The 18,982-nt window shown below is 36.3% G+C and overlaps 2 protein-coding genes across 2 annotated transcripts in view; both read right to left on the reverse strand.

Annotated features, from left to right (window-relative positions):
• The window catches only part of LOC146510230 (uncharacterized), a 65,565-nt gene that overhangs the window by 13,164 nt on the left and 33,419 nt on the right, over positions 1 to 18,982 (reverse strand). The window lies entirely within an intron of this gene.
• On the reverse strand, positions 201 to 16,909 carry LOC146510231 (uncharacterized). The gene is made up of 7 exons (XM_085175450.1): positions 16,518 to 16,909; positions 15,512 to 15,802; positions 14,899 to 15,021; positions 14,747 to 14,778; positions 3,604 to 3,876; positions 2,692 to 2,812; positions 201 to 1,267 (listed from the first exon to the last, which is right to left on the reverse strand). The coding sequence occupies exons 1-7, from the start codon at positions 16,726 to 16,728 to the stop codon at positions 1,176 to 1,178; spliced, it is 1,143 nt and encodes a 380-aa protein (XP_085031576.1). The 5' UTR covers positions 16,729 to 16,909; the 3' UTR covers positions 201 to 1,175.

Raw genomic sequence — 18,982 nt, forward strand, 5'->3', positions numbered from 1 at the left:
CAGGGTTAATATTAACAGACAGTCTGTTAAAAGAAGCTGTAACTGATGAGTTTTCGGTCTTTTCAGTGCTTTGAGAAGAACACATGTCAGTTGTAAATCATTCATTTCTATGCACTCCATATTGCACATAAATGCAATTTCTTTTGCACAATATTCATACTGCTGACTTCTCTATATGTTATATATATATGTATATATACACACGCATACATATATATTTGGTATACATATTTAATAATGTTCATACATTCTTATATTTGTACATATATTTATTCTTAAAATTCTCATATTCCTATTCTTATACTTTGCTTTGTTTCTTATTTTTCTTGTATTTTGCACACCACTGTTGTTTGTGAAGCTTGGACACAAGAATTTCTCTCACATGTGCTGTACCAGTGTGCCAATAATGTGATGTGACAATAAAAGTGATTTGATTTGATTATAAAAGAAAACAATAATTCTTGTTCACAAGTTACAGGGTGAGTTTATTACACTCTTGTCTATTTCCACTTTATGCCTGGCTTTGGTTTATAGTTTGTACTGCAAAACACAGAAAATAAATGCAACATTGAGAATTTTGGGATTAAAACTGGGATTAATAAAGTATGCTGATTGAGAATGAATTGTGTGGAACACGAGGAAAACACAAGTTTTATTATACTTTCAAAATGTCACATGATCACAAAACATGACATATAATACTGAGACTCTAAGCTGCAGGCACAAAGCTGTATGCACTGAGAATACATGACTAAAATAACAAATTGTAACAGGAGCAGTATTTCTAGCGTGAGCCTTTCATGTTTTTTGTATTGTTACATAGAATAAGTGGGCATTTTGATATCTGCTATGATTCCTAATAGTAAAATCAGGCCAGTGTTATGCAAGATACATGTATAGTATGCACTTTCTCAGCGTGTGCTGTGCAACTAAGTTAGCATGGTTTCATTGTTTTACATGACAGACACAGTGAATATTAGCTAAAATGTTCAAGCTATGAGATGATGGTTGATTCTTGACTCTGCTTTGCTGTTATCTGCTATAAAACAAACACTAATGACCACAGCTTTTTTAATCTCCAGTGTTATATGTAAGATGTTGGTGAGAGCTTCTAACTGAAACTTGGCATGAACAGGTTTAAGACTGGTGCTAGGTCAGAATGTATTAGGGGAAAGCTAACTTGCATCTTGATTTGAACGTGGTGTTGCTTTTCTTGTACGCTGTTTCACTTTAACATCTGAGTAGATGATGTCATCTTCAGCATCACCTGAAACACATAGAAACAGAAATTGATTTTTTAGGTAGTCAAAAGATTTTACAATTATATATGAAGGACTAGTAACAATAATGTTAGGATACTGTCAGATTCAGTTTAGTTTGTGCTATGTGCACCACTGCAATGGATTCTGAAAGAAACAACCAAAATATGATTGAATTCCAGACTTAGGGAATTTAACAAAAGTGTTGCATTAGCTGTTTATGAGTTGGATCTATTGAACCCTGATGTTAGATTGCATCCCAAAGACCCAAATTGATGCAGGCCATCAAAACTTTAGGAGAACTTTAGAAGTCAGTAAACTGGTACATTCTTTAAAAAAAGGATTTCACTGGCTGGCTCAGCAATGCCATTCTTCTTCTTGCCATGCATACCTCCACCTCAGAGGCTCTTTGAGATCCCTCATGTAATTCCCACCCCCACCTTGACCTCCTTCCTCACACTACACTACTGTCTCACTGTCTTCATACATGTCCTGCACCACCCTCATATAGTTCTTGGACACTCTTCTTCCTCATATAGTGCCCTGTTTTCTCTTCTCCACCCAGGCACAGTGCAACTCCTTCTGGCCTTCTCTATACTTCTCTATCAAAACTATCCCATTAACATATGACTCCCTTATCCATTCTTAACCTAATGTTAAAAAAAAACCTTCCCACAGCTTCAGGGAATGGTTGAGTCTGTTTTGCAAGTATCTTCCCTGTATCTTGTATCATATCTTCACAGGTATGTAATCTGGAGTTCAACGCTTCTGTACAGATCCTTTGCACTTCCTTTTTCACTATCTTCACTCCATTTGAGGCCTTCCTCTCTGAAGGTGGTCCTTAAAATACTCACTGTAGTATTTACTCACTCATTTTTTTTAAATAACAAGTCAATACAAGGCATTTCCTCCTTCTTCAGTATCCAGCCTCACATACACGTCAGTTTAAGCCTTTTTCCTTTGTCACCTCTCTCTTCGCTGTACACTAGATGCCAAGTGCTCCTGACCTTTTGACTTTTTCTTCCCAGCCTTGTACTTTCTGGTGCTTACTCATTCCAACACCAAATCTCCTTGTCTTCTTCCCTCTGTTCAATAATTAAACCAAATACCATCTTGGCAGTCTTCCTCACCACCACAGACTGTATTTCAATCACATATTGATTACTTTATTTAAAATACATTGTTGTGGTATACAGAGACAAAACAACAAAAACTGTGTCTTTGGGCAACAAGCCATGGCTCTAACTGTAAGGTGAATAACTTACTTAACTAGATGAATTTCATGTTTTCCAAAATTATTTTCAGGAATGTCGAAACACCAGCATTGTTTTATATTAATTTGGGAAATCTTTGTGTAATTTTAGTGTGGTACTCAATGAGACTGAACTGACAAAGGCAGTAGAGTTAATTTAACATCTATAGCAAATCTTACCTTCATTAACAGTCGTGATACCAGTTGTGTTTTTGAAATGCCGAGTACCAAAGAACATAGCCAAAATAAGCAGAATGGCAACACCTCCAACCACAGCCACAGTCACAACGCAGAGGGAAGACTTACCTAGAAAATAAAATCATTAAGAAGAATATATTGAGATAATACATTCTTGTAGATGCAGATATAGTTTAAAGGGCTACAATTACCTCAAGTCACACATACAGTTAGGTCCATATATATTTGGACATTGACACAAGTTTTTGTTTTTTTACCTGTTTACTAAAACACTTCCAATTAGAGTTATATGATGGACATAGACAGAATTTGTAGACACTCAGCTTGTATTTGAGGTTATACACATACAAATTGGATGGAGGGTTTAAGAGTTTCAGTTCCTTAACACGTGCCACCCTTTTTTTAAAGGGACAAAAAGTAGTTGGACAACTGACTCAGAGGCTATTTCTTGGGCAAGTGTGGGCAATTCCTTTGTTATGTCATTATCAATTAAGAAGATAAAAGGACTGAAGTTGATCTGAGGTGTGGTGCTTGCATTTAGAAGATTTCACTGTAAACAACAACAAAAGAAGCTCTCCATGCAGCTCAAAAGCTGCCAGCTGAGAAAACAGAAAAAAAAACATCCAAGAAATCACTACAGCGGCAAAATCTACAGTTTGGCAGATTTGTTTAACCCACTGAATTAAAGCTGAAAGTCTGCACTTTAACTGCATCAGAGCTGTTTCATTTAAAATTCATTGTGGTAATGTACAGAAAAAAAATTAGAACAAACGTTTTACTTCTATTTATGCTTCAAACTCTAAACCCTCTTTAGCAATGAGATTTATTATTATTATTAGTAGTAGTAGTAGTAGTAGTAAACACTAAACAAAAGAACTAAAAAAAAAACCCAACTGTAATACCTGAACAGCCTGTAAGATGAATGGTGGTTTGTTCTCTGCTGACATTGTTTTGGACAATCATACACATCAGCTTTCCCATCAGTTGCCCATGTAAGCTCATGGTAGCATTTGAAATGCTCTGTTTTTCTGGACTCTTTGCTCGTGTCTGTATCAACACGTTAGTGTCCAAAGAGAAAATGAACTCCAGGTCATATTGTTCAGAGGAGCAGCTGACTGTCAGGAGGTCTGGTGACAACACAAACACGCAGTCACATATATATGCAACAACAATTACAACATGACATTAACAGCTCTACAACCTGTTATCTGTTTCTGAAGCCTTTATATAAGTATTTATTTTGGAAATGTGTATGAATATGAACACTAATTTGATTTGATAATAATTTTAACTCTTTTATAATACATTACTGGCAATTGTAATGAAATAGAAAAATATGTAATAAATACTATAATTATAATCCTGAAACTCGTATGTACAGTGGGGCAAAAAAGTATTTAGTCAGCCACCGATTGTGCAAGTTCCCCCACTTAAAATGATGACAGAGGTCAGTAATTTGCACCAGAGGTACACTTCAACTGTGAGAGACAGAATGTGAAAAAAAAATCCATGAATTCACATGGTAGGATTTGTAAAGAATTTATTTGTAAATCAGGGTGGAAAATAAGTATTTGGTCACCTCAAACAAGGAAAATCCCTGCTCTCACAGACCTGTAACGTCTTCTGTAAGAAGCTTTTCTGTCCCCCACTCGTTACCTGTATGAATGGCACCTGTTTGACCTCATCATCTGTATAAAAGACACCTGTCCACAGCCTCAACCAGTCAGACTCCAAACTCCGCCATGGCCAAGACCAAAGAGCTGTTGAAGGACACCAGGAAAAGAATTGTAGACCTGCACCAGACTGGGAAGAGTGAATCTACAATAGGCAAGCAGCTTGGTGTGAAAAAATCAACTGTGGGAGCAATCATCAGAAAATGGAAGACATACAAGACCACTGATAATCTCCCTCGATCTGGGGCTCCACGCAAGATCTCATCCCGTGGGGTCAAAATGATCATGAGAACGGTGAGCAAAGATCCCAGAACCACACGGGGGGACCTGGTGAATGACCTGCAGAGAGCTGGGACCAAAGTAACAAAGGTCACCATCAGTAACACACTACAACGGCAGGGAATCAAATCCTGCAGTGCCAGACGTGTTCCGCTGCTGAAGCCAGTGCATGTCCAGGCCCGTCTGAAGTTTGCCAGAGAGCACATGGATGATACAGCAGAGGATTGGGAGAATGTCATGTGGTCAGATGAAACCAAAGTAGAACTTTTTGGTATAAACTCAACTCGTCGTGTTTGGAGGAAGAAGAATACTGAGTTGCATCCCAAGAACACCATACCTACTGTGAAGCATGGGGGTGAAAACATCATGCTATGGGGCTGTTTTTCTGCCAAGGGGACAGGACGACAGATCCGTGTTAAGGACAGAATGAATGGGGCCAAGTATCGTGAGATTTTGAGCCAAAACCTCCTTCCATCAGTGAGAACTTTGAAGATGAAACGAGGCTGGGTCTTCCAACATGACAATGATCCAAAACACACCGCCCGGGCAACAAAGGAGTGGCTCCGTAAGAAGCATTTGAAAGTCCTGGAGTGGCCTAGCCAGTCTCCAGACCTCAACCCCATAGAAAATCTGTGGCGGGAGTTGAAAGTCCGTGTTGCTCGGCGACAGCCCCAAAACATCACTGCTCTTGAGAAGATCTGCATGGAGGAATGGGCCAAAATACCAGCTACTGTGTGTGCAAACCTGGTAAAGACCTATAGTAAACGTTTGACCTCTGTTATTGCCAACAAAGGTTATGTTACAAAGTATTGAGTTGTATTTTTGTTATTGACCAAATACTTATTTTCCACCTTGATTTACGAATAAATTCTTTACAAATCCTACCATGTGAATTCATGGATTTTTTTTTTTCACATTCTGTCTCTCACAGTTGAAGTGTACCTCTGGTGCAAATTACTGACCTCTGTCATCATTTTAAGTGGGGGAACTTGCACAATCGGTGGCTGACTAAATACTTTTTTGCCCCACTGTACCTGCAAAACCGACTAAAAAAACCTGCAGGTTTTGAATTTTGTGACCTTTCAGACATACAGTGCTTGGATTGAAAAGTTCTTTTTCCCTCTGTTTTTAGCTTCATAACACATTCTGATATTTATTTTACTATTGCACATATGTTATTTGAAGATAGTGATTGTTTGGTTTTACCTAGTATATCCAGATAGATGTTAACTGTGTGCGATAATACACCGTCAGTAGAATCGTATTGTTCCATCGTGTACTCTCCAGAGTCATTTTTTGTTGCTTTTGTTAGATTGAATATTCCATTTCCAAAGAATGTACGATTCTTGAAGTTTTCATTTATATTAACTAATGAATTATTTTTTAATCTTAAAATTACATCTTTATTCTTTGTCAACCTTGTCCTTGTATGCGGAATAGTAGGTAAGTAAAAAATGAGTGGTTCTCCTAAAAATCCAAAACACGTCTGGGGTCGAGGTTCAGTTAGATTGCATATCAAAGACCCTAATGAAAAAATTAAGAAAAGGAGAAATTAACCATTGTCACTCATTTTCACTCCAAATAAAACCATATGGTTTATTTTTACAGTTACTAACACATCTCAAAAATGACGTTTTAATGACTTTGTCAATACAACGACTAATGACACCATTATCTAATGTAATGTTATATAGGATTTAATATATATATATATATAGTTATGTATGCTTTTATGACATCAGACCACACAATGAATAATACAATCAAATATTTAAATGCTTTTGTGAATTAATTGAAAAGCTGTATTAATTTTTCATCTACACAAATAATTGAAGCGTACCTTGTGCCACAGCAATGATTGCTGGAGCTGTGATGATCATGTAGCTCAAAATCATTTTCTGTTGAGATACAATTAGAATATTGTTTCTACTGCACATATGACATAACACAACTAATATGTGGTTCCAAAATAGAAGGCAAGAACATGAGGACATAGGAAGTTGTAAAAGATTCCTTGCATGAATTTTCAAGGTTGTTTTTTTTTTTTTTAATTTTAGAATTCTTTGTTGTTTTTTTCGAAGCACAGTTGTTTTCACTACATTTTTTTGAGACATAAGTTTAGCACTACTGACCTGCAGCAGAAGTCCTTCTCTGTGGCAGCAGGGCGGGACAAGCTATGGTGTTTTGGTTTGGACAGAAATGAGTAACCATCTATTTAAAGTCACTGATGTCATACTAAGGCACTTAGTTCTGTGTCATATTTTTTTCTGTACTTGTACAAATATGTACATATACTGTAGTAGCTGGCTAATTTAGACCTATACATTTTATAAATATGCATTTTCAAGCTGCTGTATTGAGTACAAGTTTAGAGGCACAGAAATCATCTCCAAATTAAACTGTTAATAATAATTCACAGGAAAGACTGTTCAAAGGTATGTTTTACAGTACGTACAAAGCAAGATCTGATATCCTGTGTTAGTATTGTTCCTACGTCTTCATAACAAGATTGGTCCAAGATCAGCATTGCAACTGACCAGTGCTGTCAGTGTTGTCTGAGGATTTATTTAGCATTATATAATGCTGCTCCTCCACATCGAAAGGAGCCAGTTGAGGTGGTTCGGGCATCTGACAAGGATGCCCCCTGGGCGCCTCCTGGGCAAGGTTTTCCGGGCATGTCCCAACGGGAGGAGGCCCCGGGGCAGACCCAGGACACGCTGGAGAGATTATATCTCTCGGCTGGCCTGGGAACGCCTTGGTGTTCCCCCTGATAAGCTGGAGGAGGTGGCTGGGGAGAGGGAGGTCTGGGCTTCTCTGCTTGGGCTGCTGCCCCCGCGACCTGGCCCCGGATAAGCGGAAGAAAATGGATGGATGGATGGATGGATAATAAATTATTAAAAACTGTCACTAGAAAATCAACATGAAAACGTAACTTGATAACATACTTATTATATTGCATAAATTATTAAATAAACCAAAGCAACTGAAATGCTTACTATTTGTTTCAGGACAGAGTTTTAAATAAACAAGAGTATTTTTTTTTCTTTTTCCCCACATTGCAAACCTATGACATCACAACATCATGATTTGTCAGTTGCAAAGTTGATCCCGGACCAGTGTTATAATGGTGTACAGGAACAAGCATCCCATTACATCACTCTAAGATATAAGACATTCTCAGTAAAAACAATATAAATCTGACTGTCTGACATTGCAGGCTAAAAAGTCAGAATGGTCCACAAAGTCTGGATCTTTGTAGACATACCATTAAATTACTTATCCATTTTTCTTTTTCATTTACGGCCTTGCAATGTAGATGATGTCAACATACACCGCATTATGAGAGTTTGTGAAAAGAGTTAACTCCTTAATGTGGGATGTTAAAACCAGATTACGCTAAAACCACAGCGCTTTCTATTTTAAGTGTCTTTGCTGAAGATACACTAACTGACTCGTGTATATTTTAAGACACAAAGAAAGAACAAAAAAGAAAAGTAAAAGAAGTAAAACTGGAGAGAAAAAGCTCTGGTAGTTCAGGGAGTTCTTATAAATTTGCATACCATGTCAGTAGTAGGGCTGGGTATCGTCACTGATTTCTAGAATCGATTCAATTCCGATTCACAAGGTCCAGAATCGATTCGATCCACGATTCGATTTAATTCGATTCGATTCGATTCACTTCGATTTGAATATGGGAAATTTTGACAGTCAGAAATATTATAATTCAGATTAGTACATTTACATATTTTTGTATCTATAAAAAGGAAGCTGACACACGCAAGACTTTATCAAAGGTGTGAGCGTCACAGCAGATGCCTTTGTGTCAAAGTAGCTGAAGATAAAACACAGAAACACATGAAGGTGATTTTTCCTGGCCTGGGATTTTATAAAAATATTCTGCAGTACATCAAAAACGAAAGAAAACCATTAATCAACATATGAACATTACCTCTGAAGTTACAGCGGTTTTATTAGAGACACGGCTTAGAGTTTTGCATTTTGCATAATTTTAAAAAGTTTAAATTTGTTCAGCATTGAACGGGAGAAATTAGGTTTTCTTTTCGGAAGTATATAAAACGGAAAGAAAAAAAAAAGTCGGCCGATAGCGCTGTAAACAACGGTAGAGTAACAAGCAAGCGAATAATGCAGAAAACCATACAGACAGAGAGAGAGAGAGAGAGAGAGAGAGAGAGCTGTGCCTCATGGTAGAAGCAAAACAGTAAAAGTCAGAGTGAATACATGACGATGTTTATGTGAAGCGTAGTTTGGATCTTCTTTTGCTGCTGGTTCGGTCAATATTGTTTGGAGAGACATCAAACTAACAGCTTTACAATCAGCGCATAAAGGGCGTGAACACAAAGCGCGGACCCGCCGACAGATCAGAATCAGCGGGCTGTCGGCTTTCAGCCCCGACTGTGAGAAATTCGACATCTAACTGATTCTGATCCGCGGGCTGCGCTGTGTGTTTAAGTCTTTGTGCAGAATCCATGTTCCTGCTCTCATTTACTGTTTTAGCTGTTTGGTGGTTGTTGAAATTTTGTGAGATTTCACCAGAGATTCTGGCATTTCGGGCAAAATAAATTTGTATTAAAAAATCGATTCAGGATTTTAATGAATCGATTTTACGTAATCCAAGCCAGAATCGATTTTAATCGATAAATCGATTATAAAAACCCACCCCTAGTCAGTAGAGTGGGGCTGGAGTCTTTACTGTCTAATTTTGGCCCCAGGCCCAAGTTCCAGTTTGGGACTTTGGCCCCATCATGTGGCTAGTACGGATCATTACATTATTTGCAATTCAACTCTTGTGTTTCACATCAAGGGTTTTTACAATCAAGCAGTCCTGCCTGTGCCCCTGAACAATAACATTTAACTACACATTGTTAAGTTGTCTTGTTGCAACTGAAGAATTAAAACAAAACAAATGCTGTGTGTGTAACAGTGCAACAAAAAGTTACCTGTCCTTTTACTAACTGCTTAAGTAGTGATGGTTATTAGCCGCTAGCTAACTGGGTAAGGGTGTCATGAGTCTGTAGCTCTGCCCACCATTTTGGGGAACATATTTTGTTTTAAAGTAAGTAAGTAACTTTCTGGAGAGCTTGTATTTCACTTAAACTATCTAATATGCATATCCACATAATCATGTATTGTTATAATTATGATGTTAAAAAAAACCCACACACTGTATTTTAAAGCAAACTAGCTTACAAAACAGATTATATTCAATTTATCTTTCAAATATGACAAAAATGCTGATTTTACAGTGGCGAAATTATTGTATCGCTAGAGTTCAAAAATTGAATAAGCTTTCTGCCTCGTTCTGTATCTCACTGTACAACTGTATAGTGACAATAAAGGCATTCTACTCTATTCTATTCTATTCTATTCTATTCTATGATGCAAACATTTCTCCATAGTATATAAAGTATTTTGGTGAATGTATAAAATGTCACTCTGTGTGTGTGTGTGTGTGTGTGTGTGTGTGTGTGTGTGTGTGTGTGTGTGTGCGTGCGTGCGCATGTTTTATGTGTATAGATTATTTTCTTACATTTCTACCCTACCATGACAACCCCTTTCTTTTACCTTCCTAATATTCCGGTTTCAGTTTAGTTCCCACAGTTTTTTTTATCTACCGTCTCTCCTATGGACTTTTTAAATGTCTACAGTCAACACAGCCCTGTCGTCCAGCACTCTCAGAGGTAGGAGCAGCAGCAACCCCTCAACAGCAACATTGTACCCCATCAGGTGCATTGCACTGTCCCCACCTGGTGACAGTGATATGATATGATCCAATTCCATATTCGATTCTTGATGAATGTGGGTTGTTGTTATTCAGCCCGATTCTATGTGGCCCTTTTTTTTATTTCAAAAATCTCTTATAATTACTGCTAAAGGTTACAGATGTTTTAGGCAGGTGCCTAGTTTAGTTTAAATAACTAAACTAGGCACCTGCACCCATGTCATTTTATTGATTTGAATACTTTTAGCACTAATTATTGGAGTACAAAATTTGTTTGGTAAGCTCATTGACCCTTGACCTACATACACAGGCGAATCCAAACATGAGGAAGGGTATTTAAGGTGGCCAATTGCAAGTTTTTCTCCTCTTTGCATCTTCTCTGAAGAGTGGCAACATGGGAGCCTCAAAACAACTCTCAAATGACCTGAAAACAAAGTTTTTTCAACATCACGGTTTAGGGGAAGGATACAAAAAGCTATCTCTGAGATGTCAGCTGTCAGTTTCCACTGTGAGGGACATGGAAGGAGGAAATGGAAGACGACAGGCACACTTCTAGTTAAAAATCTTAGATAAGCAGAGGCGATGGTTGGTGAGAACGGTCATACTCAACCCACAGATCAGCTCCAAAGACCTGCAATGTCATCTTGCTGCAGATGATGTCACTGCGCATTGTTCAACTATCCACTGCTTTTTGCACAAGGAGATTCTGTATGGGAGATTAATGCAGAAGAAGCCTTTTCTGCGCACATGCCACAAACAGAGTCGCTTGAGTTGAGAAAATTGAGTTATTTGGACATAAGAGACAGTATGCATAGCAGAAACAGAACACAGCATTCCAAGAGAAACACACGCTACCCACAGTAAAATTTGGTGGCGGTTTCATCGTGCTGGGGGGCTGTGTAGCCAGAGCAGGAAATGGGAATCTTGTTAAAGTGGGAATCTTGTAAAAATTGAAGGTCGCAAGGATTCCAGTCAATATCAGCAGATTCTTGAGAACAATGTTCAAGTATCAGTGACAAAGTTGAAGTAGTTGTCTTGTTGGATATTTCAACAAGACAACTACCCTAAACGCTGCTCAAAATCTACTAAGACTTGCAGAGGAACTAGGCCATCTCAGTCCCCAGACCTGAATATTATTGAAAATCTATACTGTGACTTAAAGTGGCCTGTCCATGCTCCATTAAACCTGACTAAACAGGAGATGTTTTGTAAAGAAGAAAGGTCCATATCAGGTGAACACGCCCTAATCACGCCTCTACAGGTCTCACTGGAACTCCAAGAAGGCTGAGTATTCTGAACTGTTAACTGCCATAGGTCTAGGCTTCTGAGGGATTCTCATGATGTATTGAGTGTTTCTTCTTCAGTCACCTTTTTACTCACATTTTCACGCCAACTGCTCATGGCAGATGTTCTGGACACTTGGGTGAAGAGAAGGGGTGAGTTGTCAACTGATCACCACCTGGTGGTGAGTTGAATCAGGTGGTGGCGTAGGACGCTAAACAGACCTGGCGGACCTAAACGTACACTGTGGGTATGCTGGGAACGTGTAGTAGAGGCCCTGGTTCACAAGATCTTCAACATCCATTTCTGACAGAGCTTCTGATTTGACCATATTCAACAAAAAAAAAAGGTAACTGCCTCAATTAACCATGAATTACAATATGAAATAAATAGCTATAAAACCTCTATCAACACACCCACAAACAACTAGCTCATTTCATAAACTGTATGTACATAAATGTGGTTCAAAATAAGTTATTAATCATTTACTTAGACTTTCTAAATGATACCAAGAACTATTAACAGCATCTTAATAACTTGTTTGTACTTGATGTAATACTTTATTTAGAAATTATGTTAATCCACCATTTATAAAGAATAAATGTGTTATATATTAGATCATTATATACAGGTTTATTTAGCAAGCCTAAACATTTATATCATTTATATGTCTGTGAATGACATGCTAAGGATAAATAAGAAGGAGTAATGCTTTATAATTATGCTTTACAAACGATAAAGTATTAACTAATATCTTACTGATTAGTAGCGACTAGTTTTACAATGCTTAATATTGTATGTGGTAGTAGATGTTTTTTTTCTCGAAAAATGGATATTGTATTGATATTGATTGATATTGATATTTGTACCTTACAAATGTACTGTTCCTGTTCTCAAAAAATAATAATTAATGCATAACCATTGATTTGTTAATGTCACGGTTCGCTGGAGGACTCACACGCAGGACTCAGAGGCACAGTATTTATTACAATTCCACCAGGTGTATTTACAAACAGTGCAGAGGGGGTAGTGCTATATACAAAGCAGTGACAGGGAAAAAGGCTCCGGGGAAATCCAGGGAGGGAAAAGACACTCGCTCTTCTTCTGACTCTCTCCAGACACTCACACAAAGGAATCCGCTCGGGGAATGCAGGGTCGGGTCCAGGGGGTCTATGTACAGAAAGAAATACACGTCAGAGGTTTTGCGCAGGGAAAAAGAGAACTTGCTCAGAGCCGGGCTGCACTGACGTGAGTCACACACAACGATCCAGCGATGAGTAGAAGCCACTCCCTGGCTTAAATGCTGGCTGCGCTGATGAGGCCCAGGTGTTTCCTCTTCAGAGGGGCGTGGGCCGAGGGCGTGAACCCACCATGAGTTCCGCCCTGGCGAGAGAGCGAGAGAGAGAGCAAGAGAGAGAGAGAGAGAGAGAACTACTAGTCAGCGGCCTGCTGATCCCCTGGCCGTGACAGTTAATTAGAGAAAGGTTATTTGAGCTTTCTAAACAGATCTGTGATTTAAACTTTGGTATAGACATACAATATTAAGCCAGTTTTGAACCGTTTAAAAATGACTTGGCCCATACTGTGATAGCATAGAATATGAACAATATATATGAGTCAGAATCCATTGGGATTGTGTACAGAATTAAAACTACAAAAATTATATCTTTGTCCAACAGACAATATGTTATACCTCACAGTATGACAGCAGTAAATTTGGGGATTACTGAATGAAATGAGAACATAAAACTTATTGTACCTTTTCACTTGTTGCATTGCAGACTTTTACACTGAGAGTAACATCATGAAGTGTAAATTATGTTTTAAAAACATAATCTAAAAATGTCAAATATTTATTATTCTACTGATACTGATAACAAAATCCTAAAAATATAACAACAAAGCATCAGATGTATGCCGTGCAGTAAGAGGTCTTTTCTGTAATGTGCTTCTCAGAAATGCAGTGAACATAACATTATAGATCTTTTTTTTTCTTCCATCCACTCAGTACACTCATCAACATAGTCAGTATTTTTTAAAGAAACAAACAGGAAGTTTCATATAAGACATGAAAACCAAGCGTACCAGAGTGTGTTCAAACCACAGCTTGTTCCATTCTCTGCTTAAGCCATAGTAACAACCTACGGTGTTTATTTTCATCTACAAAGATGGAATACAGCAATGAGATACATTGACAGAATCAAAGAGAATGAGATGTGGCCACATATACAGAGTATTTAGCATTTAAGTTCCTTAAGTGGTGGGAAGTAGCATTTTCACATTCATAAGAATTGCTGTCACTGGGGAGTTTAGTTATTTGCACAGGAGACATTGACTTTTAGGTTGAAAACAGTGCAATGTACAAGTCTGGTGACTACAGTAAAGAAAAAGAAACAAATTACAGGAAAATGCAGTAAAATCACAAAATTGAACAGTCATTGAGAATCATTACATATAGTAGCATCTAGGAAATAATAATAAAGGAATAAATGATCCTACACACCTTCAATAAAAACATCACTCATACTTCATTTTTAATGGCCATTGAATTAGAAACCAGGATCTAGGGTAAAGAAAATTATTTTCTCCCTTTTCCAAGTATCTAAAAAGTTCTAAAATACTTTCAAACATTCAAATACAGGTTTAGTAAAAATGTCATATAGCTGCACAATTCAACGTAAATCGCATAAACTCTCAAGTGCTATAACGTTAGCCCTAATATCAATTATATTGTGATTTAAAAAGTGATCTTCTGTGTGTGTGTGTGGTTGCTAAAATTTGAACTTTTTTTAATCAACTACAAAGCAAAATTCAACATTAAAGCAAAAAAAAAATAAATAAAATAAAATAAAAAACCCCAGGTCAGAACAATCATATATAACATAGTTTCCTGGAGTTCAATGCTGGTTTTAGTATGTATTTATTGATCCATCCATCTATCTTAATAGCTGCTTATCCACCTAAAGATCAAGTTCAGGGCTGGAACTTTTATCATGTTGATTTTTCTGCATTGGGTTTCAGTGCAGAAAATGCAGTTTCAATTGGCCTCTCTTATCACTCTAACATCTGTGTAGATAATTTCATCATCCAAATTACCTGTGGGAGAAAAGCAAGCAAAAAGAGTGTTTTGTGTTTTGAAGGAAACTATGTTCTTTAAATAATCGTTTTCCTGACTATATTTCCTATTTTATCTTTTCTTTATTTTATTTTACTTACCCTCATTAGCCTTTGCAGGTCTTCTTTTTTTGCAAAACTTTTTTATAACCATACTCAAAATCACAATGACAAAGAGCATGATGACATTTGCGATCACAGCCACTGTCAAAGTTGTAACAGAACCTAGAATGCAAAAGCAAATGTCAAACAATATTGAATATCAGGACTCTGTTTGAAAGCTGAAGTGATTAATTTAGTTTGCTTTAATACTTTAATTCAGCAGTCCCGAACCCCCGGGCCTCGGACTGGTACCGGTCCATGAGTTGTTTGGTACCGGGCCGCGAGAGTTGAGGCTCAGGTGTGAAATGTATGGTTTTCAGGGTTTTTATCGGTTTTCAGCGTTATTTTGTTATCGTTTTTATCGTTAACACGGTTTTCCTGGGTCTTTTCACGTGTGTTATGAATAAATCTTTTTTTTTCGGTACCGGTACTAGTTTTATTTTGTTGTATTTATCCGCGACACCTTACAGGCCAGTCCGTGAAAATATTGTCGGGCATAAACCGGTCAGTGGCGCAAAAAAGGTTGGGGACCGCTGCTTTAATTTAACCTGTTTAAATTCCTTGAAAAGAAAGTGTGTAGTGATATGTCAAAAAAAAATATTAATCTGTTAACCAAATGTACTACCTTTGCAGGCTACCAGGTGAATAGTTGTTTCATCTCTGCTGACATTGTTCCAAACTCGACACATAAGGTTTCCTGTCAGCATCCCATGCAAGTTGATGGTAACCTTTGAAACAATGGATTTCTCAGTTGTCCAGTTGCTCAGGGATTGGTCTTTGCTTTGTATCAGAAAGTGATCGTCCAGAGTCAAAATTAATTGTACATCTCCCTCAGAGAAGCAGCTGACATTCATCTGTTCTGGTGCCCAGCATGTTTGAGACAGTGTTGGCTTTGACACTGGAGCTGAAAGATTCATATAGCAGATGCTGAATAAAGAAAGAAAGAAAGAAAGAAAGAAAGAAAGAAAGAAAGAAAGAAAGAAAGAAAGAAAGAAAGTTCCAGAGGAACTATTCTTTTTTTTAATCAGAAAAACAATGAGAATTATTTAATAATTTAAGTTGTCTCATAGCTAATTACATTATTATTAAATCCTGTTAAAATGTAAAACTATTAATTTGTTTTGTCATGAAAGTCTAAGATGAAAATTATAATGTAATCATGAATCCTGTTTGGTCAGTGTATGTTATTTTTGAATTTTTATTCAATTTTCCACTTTTCTGTTTAAATATTAATTCACAGTACATTGTACATGGATGTTTCAATATCTTCTAAAACAACAAAATAAATATTGCAAATCATTTTAAATGTTAAAGTGGTAATCAGCAGTTTTAACCTAAAAATTAGTTCTTTTTCAAATTATTCTTCAGTAGTAACCGCAAGTACGCTGCTGTAGTTGTTGATACAAATTAAAGCTTAGACATCATTAAGTTTCATTTCTGACATTTGTTTATCTTAAGTCATTCGCCACCAATACTTCGTCAACATTTTTTTTTATTTTTTACAATTTGTGCATTCAGTGTTTTGTTAATAACATAACCTATAAAACCTGAGATTGAACAAAATCTTGATTTAAAAAAATAAATAAACAAATGAATAATAATAATGATAATAAACTTACCTTGTACTTTCAAATACACTTTCACATTTTTCAGTAATATTCCACGATGATCGAATTCCTCCAACACGTAATAGCCTGAGTGTTTCTTCATAGCTTTACCTAACTTAAGCATTTCATTGCTTATGCTTTGTGACTGATCCGCATATTCCTCATTTAATTTTATTTTCCCCTGATATTTTTTTGATAAAATCCAGTGTTTGTCATCCTTCATGATTAAAAGTGAAGAGTTAGGTTTAAATGGCAGATGAAAAATTAGCAGCTGTCCTGCAGCTCCGAAACAATGATGACTTCCAGGAGATTCTGAAAAATGGCATACAATTGAATCTAAAAGCAAAAAAAAAGAAACACATTTTTAAAACATTTACACCAACTGGAAAACATTATTTATTATATTAATTTATTGTCCATCACATCCATTTTCTATGGCATGTATAATTCAGGGTAAGGAGGGGGGGCGGGGGGGTACCACGGGGCGAGATACATCCTTAATTTCTTATATTAAAAAAAAAATTCATGTAAATTTAACATTAAAGTTTCTACAAGATTATTTCTATCTTTTGTTTTAAGTCAATTTTTTGAATGTTATTTTATTTTTTATTTGTGTGAATGATTGCCTTCTGCGTTACTCTCTCATTCAGTGTGTCTTTATTGAAACCCAGGTAAAATATCTTACTTTACAGTAAATACCTTTTGCCAAAGCCGTTGTTGCCAGAACTGCAATACTCATGTAGAAGGAAATCATTGTTTCTATAACACAGCAGTAAAAATTGGATTATAATAACATATTACTTTTAATGCTAGAAGAAAATATATATATGGTTAAAAGGTTATGTTTAGCCAATCTTACTCAAGTAATTGTGAGGTTTTGTTAAAAAGCATTTGATAAAAAATAACACAATAGTAATAATCATAATCATAATCATAATAATAAATTAAAAATGATATGGGCAATCAAAGTGAAATAGCCTATATGGATTATTGATCCAAAATGCTAAATTAATTATCAGCTTACATAGATTCAAATTCCAGGCTGTCACTCACCACATTTAAAAGTTGGTCATGTATTGTTTGCTGCTGTGTAAGACTAAGTGACTGATTTTTCACTGGCAGAGGGTTGGTTTTATGCTCTTCCTTGCTGTTTGCTTTCTCTTATGATAAGAACGGAAGCAGTTATATTCAAACCCAGTTTACTAAGAACTCTATTCTCCTTAAAAATAGTTATTTACAGGTCAATGCATCAAAATATAGATAATTACTAATACAAACTAAAAATAAAAAATTAAACAAAGACAGAAATAATAACAATTAAATTCCTTAATATCTTGATTGATCACTTGAAGACCTCGGTTTCTTGTTAAAATAAACAACAACTTTGCTGAAAAAGATGTTTTTCTTGCTAGGGCATATTTATCTAAACACCCCATATACCTTTAAGCACTGATGGTGAATTTCATTAATTCTTACAAATGTACTAAATTCTTTATATAAACAGATTTGAGATATGTATTTGCAGACTCATACACATGAGAACATTGAGCATTGTTCAGAGTGTGACAAATCTAATTACTTACACATGGACTGAGTTACGCATATACAGCTTTTAACTTATAAGTGCAGATATTGCAATTGTGCATACATTTATTGCCCATAATATCGTATGGTCTGTACGATACATCACCTAGAGTATTTTGATTCTCCTATATGTCTTGTACATGTAGAAAATTGTCAATAAAAAAAATCACTGAATCTTTATTACTGCTAAAAGTAACATAAACAAGTACATACATTACATGTATATCATACACTCTTGCTTGCATTGTATCTTGAGAGCCACCATCTTAAATCAGGCTTAATATTGTATGGATACTACCCCGACACCTGGTGGTATATCTTGAGGTACAGCATAGCAGACACAAGCCTATGTCAGGATTAAGGATAATCTAGACTAACAGAAAACACTCTAGTTTTGTACTGTTGCTTTTGTTTAGTTGTAAAGAAGTTTTGCCCCATCATGTGGTGAGTGCTGATCACTGCATTACTTGCAACTCAAATTGTCTCTCATAACAATTGTTTTTTTACAGTTTATAAATGCTAGCAGATTTCCACAGAACAATGGGCAATCACAAGCTGATGCATATAAAGGAAAACACTTATTTTCACTTACAGGTTTTATGTTAAGATTAGTCCAAATTTAGCACTTTCTACATTGTGACTATCTTTGTTCTTTGTTTGAAAGCTTTGTATAGCCAAACAGTTATTACTATATACAAGACAGTGCAAAAGATATGTGTCAAAGATTAGAACAGACTTTATTTTATTATATTTCCAAAATGCCACATGATCACAAAACTTGACAAATGATTACTGAGCTACATATATGTCAAGATTTTAACAACATTTAAAGTATAGTATAATACTGTTTATTAACAGCCAGGAGAAAACATCAGCATATGTCTTCTGACAAA

The sequence above is a fragment of the Neolamprologus multifasciatus genome, chromosome 10, assembly GCF_963576455.1.
Source record: "Neolamprologus multifasciatus chromosome 10, fNeoMul1.2, whole genome shotgun sequence".
Lineage (NCBI taxonomy): Eukaryota > Metazoa > Chordata > Actinopteri > Cichliformes > Cichlidae > Neolamprologus > Neolamprologus multifasciatus.